Source organism: Marmota flaviventris, chromosome 2 (assembly GCF_047511675.1).
Source record: "Marmota flaviventris isolate mMarFla1 chromosome 2, mMarFla1.hap1, whole genome shotgun sequence".
Taxonomy (NCBI): domain Eukaryota; kingdom Metazoa; phylum Chordata; class Mammalia; order Rodentia; family Sciuridae; genus Marmota; species Marmota flaviventris.
Window position 1 is genome coordinate 48,042,632 of NC_092499.1, and position 17,896 is coordinate 48,060,527.

Below are 17,896 nucleotides of genomic sequence, written 5' to 3' on the forward strand. Positions count from 1 at the left end.
ATTTTGAGGTTGAGGCCTGATAAAGATTATGTTTGAAAAGTTTGGAGGACCACTGCCTTCTGCTGTCCTGTATTCATGTCTGTGCTCCTACCATTACTTTCCCCCAAACTGCTCTTCTTTCACTTCATCCTATTGAAATTCTAATTACCTTTCAAGGAACAGCTGCCTATGAAGTCCCTATAAAGCATTCTACAGGTACTCATTTAGATATGATTCTTTTATATGCATAATACATTTCACATTTAACATGATTCACTTTTACTATACCATTAACTCCCTTATTCTTCTGCAGTTACTCAAAATACCACAAATATTCAAATGGTTGCTCAGATTCATCATTTTTAGATTTTCAAAGATAGAGACAAGAATAGATGGTTATTTTTCTTAAATACACTTAGTAAGAAATGACAATTTGTAGGAAGTGGCTTACAGTGGCTTTATAATCTTCTTGCCTCTAGAAGGTCCCAAGAAAAATTGATGGAAAAGGGAAGATGACTGGGAACCATTAAGCTACTGACTTAAAAGAATTTAGACAATGACAACAAATTTGGGTAACATAACACACAAACACACCTTTTATCCTAGCTATTCTCTGTTATGTTTGAATGGAGAGGGGAAAAAGTAATAGTTGCTAAGTGACTTCCTTGAATTTATGTGATATAAAACGCCAACAGTAAATTTCCTTTTCTTTCATTCATTCATTTTTCATTTGTTTTCCAACATCTAACTTTATCATTTTCTAATTTACTCATTTTTAATAGACTACAGACCAAAATACAAAATCTAAACTATCATCAAGATCATTCAAGAGCTGGGGAGTTGGTAGAGTTGGTAGAGTACTTGCCTCACATTCACAAGGCCCTGGGCTCAATCCCCAGCCACCACAGGGGGGAAAAAAGAAAAAAAAAGGGGGGGGGGGGAATCATTCAATAGTTTCAATTTCTGTTCAATTCACTCTTTTTTTTTTAAGTTTTTTTTATATAACTTTATTATTTTAATTTATTTTTTTATGTGGAACTCAGGATCGAACGCAGTACCTCACTGGTACTAGGCAGGCACTCTACCACAGCTACAACCCCAGCCCTCAATTCACTCTTTAAGAACAAATTCTACTTGATTTTGAGTAGTTACTTTTGTGTGTGTATGTGTGTAGTTTTGGGAATTGAACCCGATGCCTGAGTATGTTAAGCAAGCACTTTCCCACTGAACTCCAAGCCCTCTGGTTTAATTTTATTAACTTTAGGTTTCCAATTAAAATTCCAAATTATGCTTCAAATTCTTCCATAAACTCTGTAATTCAAGTGCATTTTTTCATATAATCTTCAAACAATATTTGAGGTGTTTTTACTTTAATTTTATAGGCAAGTAAATTGAAGATCAGAGTATTTAAGTAAATAATATAGCTGAATTCAGAATCCAATCTTCTGAGTTTCTCTTCTATATCCCTCTGCTTCCAATTTATTTAGTACTCATGTCTTCTTGACGATTAAAATTACTATCTACCAAAGAAAGCTACTGCAATGATTAAGTCAAGTAATACATGTAAAATGCTTGGACCCTGCCACTATAAGGGGTCGAAAATATTAACTATTATTACCAATATACAACTACTGCCATCTATAAAAATGCTCACTGCTAAAAATTTCCCAAAGAAGGGATGGAACTGTATCTGAAAAGTACTTTGTATTCTCATGAAGTCTAATATTTAGCAATTATTAAGGAATTTGGGGAGTGTAGCTCAGTAGAAAGGCTCTGGGTTCAATTCCCAGCACTTATAAAAAAAAAAAGCGGGGGGGATTCCCAGCACTTATTAAAAAAAAAAGCAGGGGGGGGGATTGTGGCTCAGTGGTAGAGTATTTGCATAGCATGCGTGAGGCACTGGGTTCGATCCCCAGCACTACATACAAATAAACAAAATAAAGGTACTGTGTCCATCTACAACTAAAAAGAATTTAAAAGAAAAAAGTGAACAGTTCCTGAGAATCATAATATTCAAGTATGAGAACATACCTAAATTCTAAAATCAATTCCTATATAATAAATATTTAAATGGGCTCAAAATTTTCACTATTTTAAAACCCTAAAGTGATCTCGTACACTTATCTATTTACTTTCTCAGAGTAAATACTGAGAAATGGAAATGCAGGTTTCAAAAGATATGTGCACATTTTAAATTTTGATACTTAACCTGCCCTTCAATTTATATTCCCTTAGCATGCTGGTTTCCACATATTTTGACAACATACTTTTAAAATCTTTTCCAAGTTTTATATTTACAACAGTCCATAAACTAAGGAAATTATCTCTTAAAACACATTGCAGATGTTTTTGCTTGCTGTTTGTCTTCCAACTCTGCTAATGATGGGTTTTAGTTTTAAAATGTACAATGTTTCACATAGACATATTTCTCAAAATTTCCTTGATGATTTATAGTTATCACATAAATTTTAAGAGTAGTCTTCCCCAACCAATATTATTAAATACTTGCCTATTTTTTTCCTTCTAGTCCTTTAAGGTTTTTCCATTTTCTAGTGAAGAATCTAAACCACTCAGAATTTATCTGTTATAAAAGTAGTAATCAACATGTTTTTAGAAGAGCATTGTTTCTTCCTAATCTTTGTCTAAAATCTATTTTACATTACTGGTCACATGAGTTCCTTCTGTAACAAGCAGAACAAACATCCTTATTAAATTTAACATTCTTTTTAAATGTAACTGTTCTTGACTGTATTAGTAAGATGTGCAAAAACCTTTCTTAAAGAAAAATATAAAAACTTTAATTTATAAACTTTGTAGACCCTAAGTAAATAAATATAAACTTGTTTAGAAAAGGAAGATTGGATAACTTACAGATGTTAATTTAAATCTATAGATTCATTTTGTAACCCAATTTAAAGAAGTCTAACTATATCATTCATGGAATTTAATTAGCTGATTTTCAAATTTATATGGAAAGCTAAAAGGCCAAAAAAGACAAGAGAGAAGGGCTGGGATTGTGGCTCAGCAGTAGAGCGCATGGCAGGACCTGGGTTCGATCCTCAGGACCACACAAAAATAAAGGCATTGTGTTGTGTTCATCTACACCTAAAAAAATAAATATTAAAAAAAAAAAGACAAGAGAGGGCTCGCTTAACATGTGAGAGGCGTTGGGTTCGATCCATAGCAACACATAAAAATAAATAAATAAAGGTATTGTGTCCAACTTAAAAAAAAAAAGGCAAGCAACTGGGATTGATGTCAACAAATTACAGCCACAAATTTGGTAGCTTAAGAAAATATTAAAAACTTACCCTTTGGGCTAGGGATGTAGCTCAGGAAGAACATCTACCTAGCATGCATGAGACCTTAGTTCTATCCCCAATACTACATACACAAACAAACCAAACCAACAAAAACCCTCATTTTCTCAAAGACCAGAGTCTGGAATCCAAATGACTGGGCTCAAATCCAGCACTAGAAGAATCACACTTCCTCTGGAAGCGAGTGAAGAATCTGTTATTCACCTCTTCCAACTTCTGGGAGCTGTTGGCATTACTTGGCTAGTGTAATATACTTGTAACTCCAATCTTCCAGAAGAGCATAATTTTAAATCTTTTTCTGTTCTATCTTCACAGAGTACCTTCTCCTGGTTGTCTTATTTACAGGCCAGTTCATTTTGTTAAATGGTGGAGGTAAGGGTGGGTAGAGAATAAGAGTGGTATACTTTAGAGCTAACATGTTGAGCTCATCAGGATATAAGTTTTTTTAAAATTTGGTGTCATGTTAAGTGGTGATAAAAATTTCTTTCAACAGTGGGGGAGATTATCTAATATCTGCCATAAAACCATACACATTTTTCAATTAATGTCCTGTTTTTATTTGCTTATTTTTTAATTCTACAGACTTAGTTACTGAATCAATTTTTTTTAAACACAGATTCTTAAGACAACTCAAAGGTTTCTTTCAGATCAGAATACTGATTTAAAATATTTTTTCTACCAGAGCCAATTGGTTGCTTACAGTTGCTCACCAAACAACAATTTTGCTTTCCTTACACCAAGTATACTGAGCACCTAATTATACAGCCAGGCACCATGCTGAGTCTAGAGACAGAAAGATAAAAAAGACATACTCTGCCCTCACGAAGATTATAAATTATAAGCATGCAAATAAATAATTATGTTGCAACAAAAGAATTAAATTACTAGAGGCAAATATTCACAGTGTATAATAAGTTCCTACATCTACCTGATAGGGAAGGCTTCATCAAAGTTGTGTATAGAATTTTCCCTGAGATTTCAAAAAGAACGTAAGTTTTCAGATATAAGGATAATGTGAAGGCAGTCTGTACAGTAAATAAATATCACTAACAAAGGCACAGGCATCATGGAAAGTGATTTCTGGTTTAACGTTTAAGTGTAAAGTACCAGAGAGGGATAACAAGGGATTGAAGAAGATAATGTGGTAGAAAAGATGATGTTAGGACACTGATCTAAGGTCTAAGAAGCATATTCAAGTGGACATGCTGGTCTAGAGTTTAAGTGACAAATCAGAATTTTTAAAAAGGGCAGGGTGGGGGACAGGGGAGATTATCACTAAATAAATAAGCAGTTGAAGCCAAGGCAGTTTACCCAAGGATAATATATAGAGTAAGAAGAAAAGAGAACTTATGGACAGAACACTGAAAAACACCAACACTGAAAGGAGGATTTATTTGGGTTTCTTAAGAAAAGTCTGCAAAAGGGAAATTGCTTGAATGTAATGGTAGTAAGATTATCAAATTTAAGAATATCAAATACGGGCATAGTGGCAGATGCCCGTAATCCCAATGGTTTAGGAGGCTGAAGCCCTAAGCAACTTAGTGAGACCCTATCTCATATAGATGTAGCTTAGTGGTATCGTGCCCCTGGGTTCAATCTCTTGTACTAAAACAACAACAACAACAAAAAAAAAAAACACAAATACGGACAGGCTGGGGCTATAGTTCAATGGTAGAGCACCTGCCAAGTATGTGTCCTGGATTCAATCTCCGGAAGGAAGGAAAGGAAGGGAAGGAAGGAAGGGAAGGAAGGAAGGAAGGAAATATATCAAATATACCTAGCTACTCAGAAGGCTCAGGCAGGAGCCTGATAGGAAGTTCTAGGCCAGTCTAGGCAAGTTAGTGAGGCTGTCTCAAAGTTTAAAAAAAAAAAAAAAATTAAAGGACTGGGAATGCATGCACAAGGCCCTGGGCTCAATCTCCAGTATTGCAGAGGTACACAAGATATCAAATACAATGAACATAGGAAATTAAAAGGGTCATTTCATTATCCATTAAAGTCATTTAAGATGGTGACAAGAGAGAAAGATAAGCTAGTTCTCAAACTCCTTTACAGAATGATCAAAGGTTGAGAAATAAGAGCAGTAACAATCTGAAGGACAGTTGATCAAGAAACATATACACTAAAGATGGGGGATTTTCGGATGAGTACAGTGGCAACAGAAGCACAATACTAACAATATTACAATAGCAGGAATGCTGACTTCTTCAGAAATGGGAGGATATACTCTCAAGGATACAAGGAAATCTGTGTCTTCAGGAGAGAATTAGAATTCAGATAAGGCATATACAACCTATGTGTTTCATTTTAACATAAAACAATGTGCTAAGTGTTTATAGGGGAAAAGGTATACATTTGCAACAGTGTCATCTACAAGTCAGTTCTATGATAACATCTGGTAGAACTTTTATTAGAGTTAAGTACTACTATATTGCTTTGTTTAAAATATGAGTCAACTATAATACTTAGTTGAGAAGATAGGCTAAGATCAGATAATTGTCTTCAATGCAAGCTAAGGATTTTGTACTTTGCTCAATATGTGCTTCAGAAAAGACTGTGGAAGCATTATTTAAGACAGATTGGAAAGGACAAAAGACCCTCATAGGGAGACTGATTAGTATGATTAGTAAACTGCTGTAAAAGATCAAGCAAGAAATGAAACTTTTTTTTTGGGGGGGGGGTGGGTGGGCGGGGGGTTGCCAGGGATTGAACCCAGGGGTACTTAATCCCTTTTAATTTTTTATTTTGAGACTGCATCTCCAAGGTTGCTTAGGGCCTTGCTAAATTTCTGAGGGTAGAATTTAGGATCTCCTGACAGCCTTACGAAGTTGCTGGGATTACACGCATGTTCTACTATACCCACCTAAAAATTTAAGGAAAAAAATGAACATATTAAATATTATAAGACCAAAGAAGTACAGAACTTGGCTGGGGAGATATGAAAGATCCAAATGTCCCAACATCAATTTTTCTTTTTCTACCACACTATCTTTAACCAGGAAGATGATGATGCCATTTGCCAAAATAGACAAAATAATCACCCATCTTTCTATTTTCTCCAAGATCTACTTGTATACCATGGATATTTCAGTAAGAAGAGACTTTAGAACTAACATACGAACACATATACATGACACACAAATTGTGACTGATATGAATCAAGAAAAAAATGTTTCAATAAAAACAAACAAAGAAGGATGCTTTCTTTTCTAAGAAACATAACATGTTTCTCTTTTCACCTTAGCTGACAGGAAATCTAAGAACCAAATTCAATGCCTTTTAGTTGTAATCAGCTCATCTCTGGAACCTGATAATTTTTCTTTCTTTGAACAGTGGCTACTCGGTCCTTGTTTACCATTAATTGTTCATTCCATATTTTATTTAGTTCAATGAGCCAAGTATAATTCTTTAGGTGCAATAAAATCCTTAATAGATGAAATGTTAATGCAAAACTGACTTATAGTATTTGAAACAGTTTGTTCTAGTAAGCAGATTAATTGGTAATGTTGTTTATAACAATAATCTGCACAGTAAATCATTTCTTCATAAATACATAAGTATGAAGTAATTCAATGAAGTCAAAATAATTTTTCAAATTAGTAAGTTTCAAGTTAAAGAATAAATATCAAAGACAAAAACAAAAAAAGCATGTAAAGGATCAATGTCATACATAGGATTACTTACTAAAACTGCTTATCAAACTTTTAAAAATAGAAAAGAATATACCAAATTAGCTTATTTTTATAAGCAGGTTATAGTTCAAACATTCCCAAATACAAGCATGAATATATTCAGACTGAGAAAGACAGATATTTTTCACTAATCAATTTATGATAATAAATTTCTACTCTAAATACAAAAAAGTAAAACATGGGAACCAAATGGCTGTGTATGAGCCAATTTTAGTCTCATTCACTTAAGAGAACCTTTTATTATTACCATCTGATGTCCAGTGTGTTGAAAACTGCTGTTTCTTGGTTTTTCCTTTGTTTTTCAGAAAAAGACATGGATATCAGGTGAGCAGAGTGATGACTCAGAGGTGACAAATAAACAAGGTGTGCCCTATGACCACTCCAGCTTACTGCCTTAAGAGAGTTTCCAAACCATGGTGAAAGAAAAGGGAATCTAGGTGGAGCCAATGGATTCCATGAGTTGAGAAAATGGAGCTGAGCATTCAGGAAGACCAAGGCAATGAGAGTTCACAGGACAGAGCACCGAAGAGGAGACTGGTTACACTCAGTGAGAACCAAGAAACTGAAGAGGATCCCCTTCAAGTATGATCACAGTATACCTGTAAGGAATCTAAGACAAAGAAAGAACCATGTAAAAGATTTATAGGTAACAGTACCAAGTGCTCACACAGGGACAGGAACAGTGCCTGTTTCTAAGAACTGGACTTCAAAACAAAACAAAACCTCCTAATGTGTGTGGTGATAGAAAGGATGCTTAAGAAGGTACTCATATCATAGCAGACAATTATTAATCTTTAGATAACACCTAACAAATAAGAAAAGCAAGACCCAAAATGATCAAATTATTTCCAAGTAATCTAACTGCACCCTAAAAAATGGCTCAAAAATATATAGTAATACAAAAATACCCAGAAGGGGGGGGGGGGGTTATAATTGACAATTAGGTATCCAATGATTACCAGGAATACAAAGATATAATAAAACAATCAGCATGAGAATAATCAACTGAAACTAATCTAGAACTGAAGCAGATCTTAAAATTAGCAGAGAAATGTGCTAAATCATTTTAATACCTATTCCATATATTAAAAAGTTAAGAGGACATATAATAGGTGACATTTTTTAAAAACTTCCTCAAAACTGAATGTGGTAGTGCACACTTGCAATCCCAGCACTTGGGATGTTGAGGCAAGAGGAGCATTTGAGGCCACAAATTTGTGACCAATCTGGGCAACATAATACTGAGTAAAAAACCTGTCTCAAAAAATTATGAGATGAAAAATTAACTAGATGGGATTAATGGCAGATTTTATGTATAGCAGGGAAAAAAATGAGTGAATTTAAAACATCAATAAAAAGAGAATTCAAGAAAATAATAAAAAATAAAAAAGAATTCAAGAAAAGAATATCAGTGATGACACTTTCCAATACACTACTTTTCCTTTCCTGTGATGCTGGGGATCCATGCTAGGCAAGTGCTCTTATCACTGAGCAACAACTCCAGTCCCTAATACTTTTTTTTTTTTGTAGATGGACACAATACCTTCATTTTATTTATTTATTTTTATGTGGTGCTGAGTATCAAACCCAGTGCCTCACATGTGCTAGTTAAGCACTCTACTATTGAGCTACAACCCCAATCCCCCCTAATATTTTTAATATGCTAATTTAATACTAATATTTTCCATATACTAATAAACAAAGTTCTAAAAAGAAAAGGAGATATAAGTGAAAAAATGATGGCTAGGCAGAGAGTAGTGGCACATGCCTGTAATCCCAGCACCTCAGAAGGCTGAGGCAGAAGGATCAAAGTCAGCCTCAGCAAAAGTAAGGCACTAAGCAACTAAGTGAGATCCTACCTCTAAATAAAGTACAAAACAGGGATGGGGATGTGGTTCAGTGGTCCGAGTGCCCATACATTCAATCTCTCCCTCCCCCCCAAAAAAAGATGGCCAAAATTTTTCCAAACTTGTTGGGAACTATTTATAAGCTGAAAAAAAAAAAAAAACAGAATGTTAAGATAATGAAAAGACAACTCAAACTGGGGAAAAAAAAAACTTTGCAAATTACTGATCTGATAAAACATTTGTATACAGGGGCTGCTCAATGTAAAGCATTTGTCTAAAGTGCCTAGAACTTCCAAATTCCTAATAATCCAAAAAGCTTAATGACCCTCAAGCCAAGAAATATGAAGAAAACTAACCAAAGTATATCATAAACAAATTGCTCAAAACTAGTGATGAAGAGAAAATCTTTAAAGCAGCCAGACGAAAAAATGATGCTACATAGAATAAGATACAGATGATTGATATAAGATTTCTTATCAGAAACAATGGGAACAAAAAGACAGTGGAATAAACTCTTTAAAACACAAAGGAAAAAAATCATCAACCTAGAATTCTAGACAAAGCAAATATATCTTTCAATAAAGAAGGCAAAGACATTTTCAAACAAACAAAAGTATAAAGAGTCCATCACCAACAATCACTGCAGAAGAAATGTTAAAGTCTTTCTAGCATGAACAAAATTATACTGAACAGAATATATATCTATGCAAAGGAATGCAAAGGAAAATGAATATGGGAATGAAAAGGAAAATGAATGTTGCACTAAATGGGTAAATATATAAGACTTTTTAATCATTTAAAAATCTTTAAAAGATAGCTACTTATTTAAGTAAACTGTATGACAACTAAAGTTTAAAGGCTCCAGAAAGAAATGGAATTAAGGCTCTTTTTTTTTTTTTGTAGTTATAAATGGACAAAATGCCTTTATTTTATTTATTTTTGTGTGGTGCTGAGGATTGAACCCAGTGCCTCACACATGCTAGGCAAGCTCTCTGCCACTGAGCTATAGTCCCAGCCCAAAGATTTTATATTCTATGAGGAGTGCTATATTATCACTTAAGGATGTAGACTCTTATTGGTTAAAATACATAACTATAAATCACAAAGCCAATCACTAGAATAATAAAAGGTTAGATCTGGTAAACTAACAAAAGAGATTAATCATGAAATTTACTCAACTAATCCAAAAGAAAGAGGAGAGGGGGAGAAAAAAGAGAAGTGGGGACAGTGGAACTAAAACAGATAAGCCAAATAGAAAACAAATAGCAAGATGACAGACTCAACCTTAGCCATATCAATAATCACATTAAATATACTCATCCAAGCCTCTCAATTAAAAGGCAGATTATTAGATTATAAAAAGACAACCACATGCTATCAATAAGAAACCCACTTTAAATATAAAGACTCAAATGGGTTAAAAAGATGGGGATATATACATACATACACACACACACACACACACACACACACACACACTGCAATACTAATCAAATGAAAGCAAAAGCATGCATATAATATCAAAGTACAATTCAGGGATAAAGAGACCATTTCAAGCCAGCCATAGTGGTGGTGCCTGTCTGTTAGCCCTGCTACTCAAGAGGCTAAGGCAGAAAGAGTGCAAATTCCAAACCAGCCTGGGTAACTTAGTGAGACCTGTTTCACCATGTTAGAAAAACAAATAAATAAATAAACTGGGGATGTAACTCAGTAGTAAGCGCCCTAGGTTCAATTCCCAGCATTGGGGAGAAAATTGATGGATCACAGACCTAAATAGACTGAAAAACTATAACATTTTTAGAAGAAAGCATGAAAGAAAATCCTTGTGATCTTGGGTTAGGCAAAGATATTAAATAACATTATCAAAAAACACAAACAAAAAACATAAAAAAGGTGATATGTGAATTTAACCAAAATTGAGCTTTTCTACTCCTCCAATGAAAATGTTAAAGAATGATGTAAGCCACAATAAACAGCTTATTTATAAGCTGAAAAAAAAAAAAAAACAACAAAATGTTAAGAGAATGAAAAGACAACTCAAACTGGAAAAAAAAAATCTTTGCAAATTACTGATCTGATAAAACATTTATATACAGGGGCTGCTCAATGGTAAAGCATTTGTCTAAAGTGCCTAGAACTTCCAAATTGAATAAGAAAGGAAACTCAATTTAAAAATAGGTAAATGAGGGGCTGGGGCTCAGTGGTAGAACGCTTGCCTAGGATGCATGAGGCACTGGGTTCAATTCCCAACATCACATAAAAAAACTAAATAAACAAAATAAAAGCACTGTATCCATCTGCAACTAAATATGTATATAATACTATATGTGTGTGTGTGTGTATATATATAATGGGTAAATGATTTGAATAGAAACTTCATCAAAGAGGCTACACAATGACAAACACGTGAAAAGATATTCAGCATTGGGGCTGTGGTTGTAGCTCAGTTGTAGAGCGCTTGCCTCGCATATGTGAGGCAATGGTTCGATGTTAGGGTCTATAAACAAGTCAAGATGGCGCCTGGCAAAATGCCAGAGGGAGTGGTTTGTGAAGTAATGCCAGCGAGCCATTAAGTGTGGAGATTCCTTATTGGTTGACTGCTGTATCTAGTTTATGTTAATTAAGATAAGCTGTGTGGAATGTATATATACCCCTCCTGTCCTATAATAAACGGCTCCCACTCCTGCTGTATCAATGTACACAAGCTGCTCATCACACCGCCCCCCCTTATTTTGCTGCAGCCGGACTGCGGCAGTTCGATCCTCAGCACCACATAAAAAAAAATAAACAAAACAAAGATATCTTTAAAATGTGTTGTGTGATTTAATATTAAAAAAAGATATTCAGCATTATTAGACATCAGAAAATATTAATTATAACCATTATAAAGACTAAAATTAAGAAAACTGCCCATACAGAATAGTGTTGGTGCATATACAGAGGAACTGGTACCCTCATCACTGCTGTTGAAAATATAAAATGATGAAAAACAATTTTGCAGTTCCTTAAAAAATTACATAAATTCCTACCATCTGACCCAGTCATTCCACTCCTTGGTATTTATCCATGAGAAAATAAAGTATGTGTCTACACAACAAGTATACTTCATAGCAACTCTATTTATAACATCCCCAATCAACAGGTGAATGGAAAAACCTGTGGTACAGCCATATAATGATGAATAAAAAAGCATTGACTGTTGACATACCACACCACAATATAGATTATTTTCAAATAATGAGGCTGAGTAAAAGAAACCAAACAAAAAATGATTATACTGAGCCAGGCACAGTGGCATATGCCTGTAATCCCAGTGACTTGGGAGGCTGAGGCAGCCTCAGTAATTTAGAGAGGCCCCAAGCAACTTTGTGAGACCCTATCTCAAAATAAAAAATAAAAAAGGACTGGGGATGTGACTCCATAATTAAGCACCACCCCTGGGTTCAACCCCTGATTAAAAAAAAAAAAAAGATTGTACTGTATAATTCTATTTATATAAAATTCTAGAAAACACAAACTTTTCTAGAGTAACCATAAATTAGTTGTTGCTGAGACTGGGATGCAAGTAGGGGTGGAAAGAAAGGAATTAAAGGGACATGAGGAAATTTGGGGAGATTATAAATATATTATCTTGCTTACCTGGCTATGTTTATGTTTTTTCTTTCTTTCTTTAATGAGGTGCTGGGGATAGAACTTAAGGCTTTGTACATGCCTGGCAGGTACATGTTTACCATTTAGCTATAGGCCAGTCATTGGCTGTTTATCTTGATTGTCCAGATAACTTTAATCTCACCTGCTATGATGATTTCCTAAAGTGTATAAGTGTCATTGTACAAACTCTAAATATGTGCAGTTTTACTATATCAGATTATATATCAAGCTGTTAGAAACAATGATCTAACTGGGCTGGGGTTGTGGTTCAGCGGTAGAATGCTCACCTAGCATGTGCAAGGCCCTGCATTCATTCCTCACCTCCACAAAAAAATAAATAAATAAAATAAAGGTATTGTGTCCAACTACAACTAAAAAAAAATATTTTTTAAAAAAGAAACAATGATCTAACAATTTATTTTTAGCCAAATAAGCACTTATCTTTTTATTTTTAAATAAAGAGAACTGAATTGTTGGCTTGCTATCTTAAAGTAGAAGCAAATTAACTTTTAGTCAATACACACTATAAGCCAAGCATTTTTAGTCACTTTACAATTGCTAATTTACTATCATTATCTTAAGGATATTTGTTATGAAATAGGAGGAAGAATAGTAAAAAAGGATACCACAAAGCTTTAGAAACCAGACAAGGCTTTTTTTTTAAGAAAACCCTGACTTCTAGTTCCTACAAATTAAATATCAAAACAATAAACAGCAGATTTAAATCTAAATTCTTCAGAATCAAGTTATATGCATTCAACTGAAATTATCCCATGGTAGGAGCATAAGCCAGGAAAAAGGTTTTCACAAGACATTTAAATTATGACTATGTTCTCATTTATTTGGAAGTACTGAACTCCTACAAACACCCTAAGTGAATGCAGTTTTGTTTGGTCCAACATAGTTCAGATAGGACCTAACAAAAGTAAGACTATATAACTGGTAATGCACAATTACTTTGTAAAATAGTTTCCTTATTGTGATTACCTTATTTAAAACCCTATTTACGGGGCTGGGGCTGTAGCTCAGTGGCAGACAGCTCGCCTAGCAAGTGTGAGGCGCTGGGTTCAATCCTTAGCACCACATAAAAATAAACAAATAAAATAAAGGCATTCTGTCCATACACAACAACAAAAACATTTTTTTTTAAATATTTTAAAAAAAAATAAAACCCTACTTAGAACCAGCAATACTGTGTGTATAAATCTGCATGTCTGCAGGCCAGGTGTGGACACCAACACTCTCCTGGGAGAAGAGAAGGAACTGGATGTGGAAAAGTTCAGGAGGCAAAAACAAACAAAACTTGGCTAAAGAAATGATGGAGACTAAAGTTAGTCCAGGTGAGAAACCCAATCAGAGAGCATAGTTCCCAGCACCAGAGCAAAGCCATTATGGTAAGGAAGCTCACTTACTCAGGGAAGGAAATTCTCATGGTTTGGGGGTACAATGAAGAAGGCTCAGGGGTAGTAACGTATGTTTTTCCTTAAGATCACTTAGTGAAATAGCATTCAATAATAGAGAATACAATGGGTTTTCCTTTTTAAAAATTTTATAATCAACTGAATTTATAAATATTAAAATTACTTTTAAGTAAAAAAAAAAGTATTTCCAAAAAGGATTTAAAGTGCCTCTTCCATCTGTAAAATCAGACACCTAATTGGCATACTTCTAAGACATTGTTCATCTTTTGTCATCCTATTCTATCCCACTTGATTTATTAACCTATTTCAAATAAAATAATTTGTAACAATTTAAAAATACACAACAGTTTTATTTGATTGATATATTAAGACCAATTACAGAATTTGGAGGTCCATCTTGTACTCTGTGCTTTAACAAGTATCATAGCCTCAACATTATAGACATTTAGGACTCAAGTACTGTTGCGAAGGATTGTCCTGTGCATTGTAAAATGTTTAGCAACATCTAGTACACAAGATGCCAGAAGCACCTTCCCCAGGTTGTGAAAAAGTATCTATAGACATTGTGAATTGTTTCCTATTGGGCAAAATGTCCCTACTTGAGAACTAACATTCTAAAACTACCGAAGTATATAGTCTCTAGGGACCTCCTCCACTCACAGTGCAAGAAATCTGAAAGCAGAATGTTTACCATTTGAAAGTTCCTAAGGATATTATAAATGTAAATGTTCATATACATGAATATGGATATATATTTATATGTGTGTATACACACACTCCAGTACACTCTCCACTTTAAAAAGTCCATAATTACTAAAAAGCAAAAGGGTTGTTTTTTTTTTCCTTTTTAAAAATTATTTTCAAACTGAAGAAGCTAGGACCTACAAAATATCTGACACATGTGATCATGTCTCTCAGATTGGGGGGAAAAATTCTCTATGCCAAAGAGGTATAAATAAACCATTCCTTAATTATTCTATAACTAAAGAACTATAGCAGTCAATTTAGGAAATCTCAATACTCTTTTGGAACTCAATTTTACCACTTTGCATTTATGAAACCTACAGCTTGTCCCAAGTAGGAATCAAGTTCCAGTAAGTATCTAATTTCAAAATGCCAGTATCTGTAATACATCTTCTATGTTTACACATACACTTTCTCTGTTACATTCTTAGCCAAATCTTTTGTTGAATTACTTAACTGTCAAGTAGAATGAAAACAAAAGGATCACAACCTCTACCATATTTAGAAGATTTACATTTTCTTGAAAAGGAGACTGCTTTTGGCACTGCTAACCTAGATTGAACTGTTTTCTTTCTATTCCACAGGAATAAATAACAATTTACTGTGACAAAGTTTAGTTGTCATAAATGTAGTAAAAAATAAGCTGGAGACATAAAATCTGGGCTCCAGTTGTGATTCAACCTTCTAGCAGCTTAGATGACCAGTTAATAGTCTCAAATCAGCTTTCTCACTTGTGAAAAATAAATGATAATATCTATACCTCTAGAGTTATTGCAAAGATTATGATAATTTTTGAGAAATCACTTTGAAAACTGTAAAGCACCATACAAATGTTCGATATATTTGGTAGTATCCAGGTAGTATGAGTAAACAATAGAGAAACATACACCTTATATAAATGACTTATTTATATCACTCAATAAAGGTCACTTTCCAAAACAAAAACTCATTAGGTAGACCAAATGAAGATAGACACCCAAATGAACTAAAATTCAGGCATCTAAGTCCTAAACTCAGTCGTCCTTAATTCTATAAATCAACGCAGGCAAAATAACTTTCCTTTTTACCTCAAATTTCTTCATCCGAAAAAAACCCAAGTACTGAACCAGAGGTTTCAAAAGCATTATTACAGCCCTCATAGGCCTTCTAACTGAACAAATATCCAAAAGATTCATTTAACATTATATCCAAAACTCAAGAGCAATGTTTTGTCTGTCAGCAAAATTGTAAGTGGAGGGCAAAATGACTTAGGTAAGAAAATTTTAAGTAAAAAGAAAATTCTATACAAATCTCAACAAGCAAAGGAATCAATAAACTACCTTGCTTTCTATAACTAATAATAGTTTTCCCTTTAAAGGACAGTAAGGATGAACAAGGTGCACTAACAGAAGGGCGGGGCTCTTCCCCACAAGCTTTTGGGAACCACCCACTTCCCAAAGAAGTATAACTGCTTCCTCCTGCCCTCATCAGCCAAAAAACTTGAAAGATTAAGGACTGCATTGTCTGAGACAGGGTTTTGTTTTTCTTTTCATTTGGGTGGGGATGGCAGTAGTCAGTCATCTGGCAAACATAGACACTAAAGCACAATGATCCACAACACACGTCTCCCTAAAGTCTTAAAGATCTAAGTTTTTGGAGCAATACTAATTTTTAAAAATAAGTTCAGACTATTAACCCAAATTGGATAGGTCTGTGTTAATGGTAATTAAGCGTTTGCGGAGTGCCAAGTTTTCCGGTCCCCAAATTATCCGTCCTCCGCGTCTCTGCAGAGGCAACGCTTAGCCCTCCACTCCCGCACGGCGCCAGGTTTCGAGGGAGAGTCCTCAAGGCCCCCAAGGGGAAGGCCGGGCCATCTAGGCCTCGGCGCCGCCACCCCTCGCTCCTCACCGATGACGATGCGCAGGTGCTTGAGGCGGGTCAATGCGTCCTTCTTGGTGTCCAGCACCTTCTGGGTGGACTTCTTCACGTCCCCGTGCGGCTTCTTGGAGAACATCCTGCCACTGCCGCCTACACAGCCGGCTCCGGCCCCCTCCCGGCCCAGTCCCGGCAGCAGAAAGTGGAGGGAGTGGGCGGGGAAGAGCCTAGCCCAAGTAGCTCATTCACTCCCCAGCCTTGCGGGCCCCAGTAGAGACGACTCCTTCCCGGTGGAGGCCAGGGCCGTCACTTCCACCCGCCTCGCGCTGCGGCTCCGGGGCACCTTCGGCTCCGGCTCCAATATGGCGGATTCCCTCTCCGGGCCCTGCACCGAACGAGGGAGACCCGGGCTGGCTGCCCGCCGCCGCCGCCGCCGCCGCCGCCGCCGCCTGCCTTCAGCGGCCGCCGCGCACCGCCACAGGCCCGGCCCCTGCCCGGGACCCAGAGCCACGGAGGTGGAGCTCTCGGCGGCAGCACCACAACTCCTCTCTCCCTGAGGCCCCCTTTAGGTTAAAGCTTCTTTAGCAGCTTAGACCCTGCAGAAGCCAAAACGGAGGCAGTAGTGTAGTGATGGGGTTTCACGACTCTGCCGTCGGTGGCGAACGGTCCCCCTGGCAACCACTTTCTGACATCAAGGGCTCTTGACGTCACGCTAGCGTGAGATCATCCCTGGCACTACCCACCTTGGTTTCCTGTGTAAGCAGCCAAGCCAGGGAGGAGCCCAAGAAAGTCAGTAAAGGTAGTTTTACTGAGTACTCCATTGTAAACGTGATTCGTAGCCAAACTTCCAGCGTCCTATAGTTTTTATTAAAAAGGTCGTTCATCTTCTGTGTAATTTAAGATACTTCTAAAACATAAAAGTTGTTAAATACGTGCTTCATGCCAATTCTGAAGGCCTTCATTGTACCAGTCTTTTAGGGCCTAATTTAGATTTTTTTAAAAAAAGGTTTTTTTGTGTGCTTTACGTAGTGGCTAAAAGTCTACTGTAGTTTAAAAATGTGTAGTGCATCCTGCACTACACATCTTTAAAATTATCTTCCGTGTAGTTGGGGGTGTAATTCGGTGGAGTGCATGTAAACATACACAAGGCCTTGGATTCCTAGCCCCCTAAAACAAAAATAAAGAAAATTATCTTGCATAAATAACTGAGGCCTACCAGAAACGTATTGTAACAGAAAAATTAAGAAATCTTTAGAACTTTAATTTTTTTTTAGGATTAATTATGTTGTGTTTTTGAAACATTTTTATTGGTGCATTATAGTTGTACATAATGGTAGGATTTGTTGTTACATCTTCGTTCATACACATAATATAACAATATAATTTGG

General features: G+C 35.7%; 1 protein-coding gene across 4 annotated transcripts in view; it reads right to left on the reverse strand.

The window, feature by feature from the left end:
* Ralgapa1 (Ral GTPase activating protein catalytic subunit alpha 1) overlaps nucleotides 1–17,060 on the reverse strand; it is a 251,241-nt gene extending 234,181 nt beyond the window's left edge. For all 4 annotated transcript variants that reach the window (XM_027929475.2, XM_071607832.1, XM_027929473.3 and 1 more), the window contains exon 1: nucleotides 16,542–17,060. In XM_027929475.2, coding sequence (XP_027785276.2) covers nucleotides 16,542–16,647 — 106 coding nt within the window. In that variant the 5' untranslated portion in view covers nucleotides 16,648–17,060. The remainder of the gene's footprint in view (nucleotides 1–16,541) is intronic.
* Nucleotides 17,061–17,896: the final 836 nt, after the last annotated feature.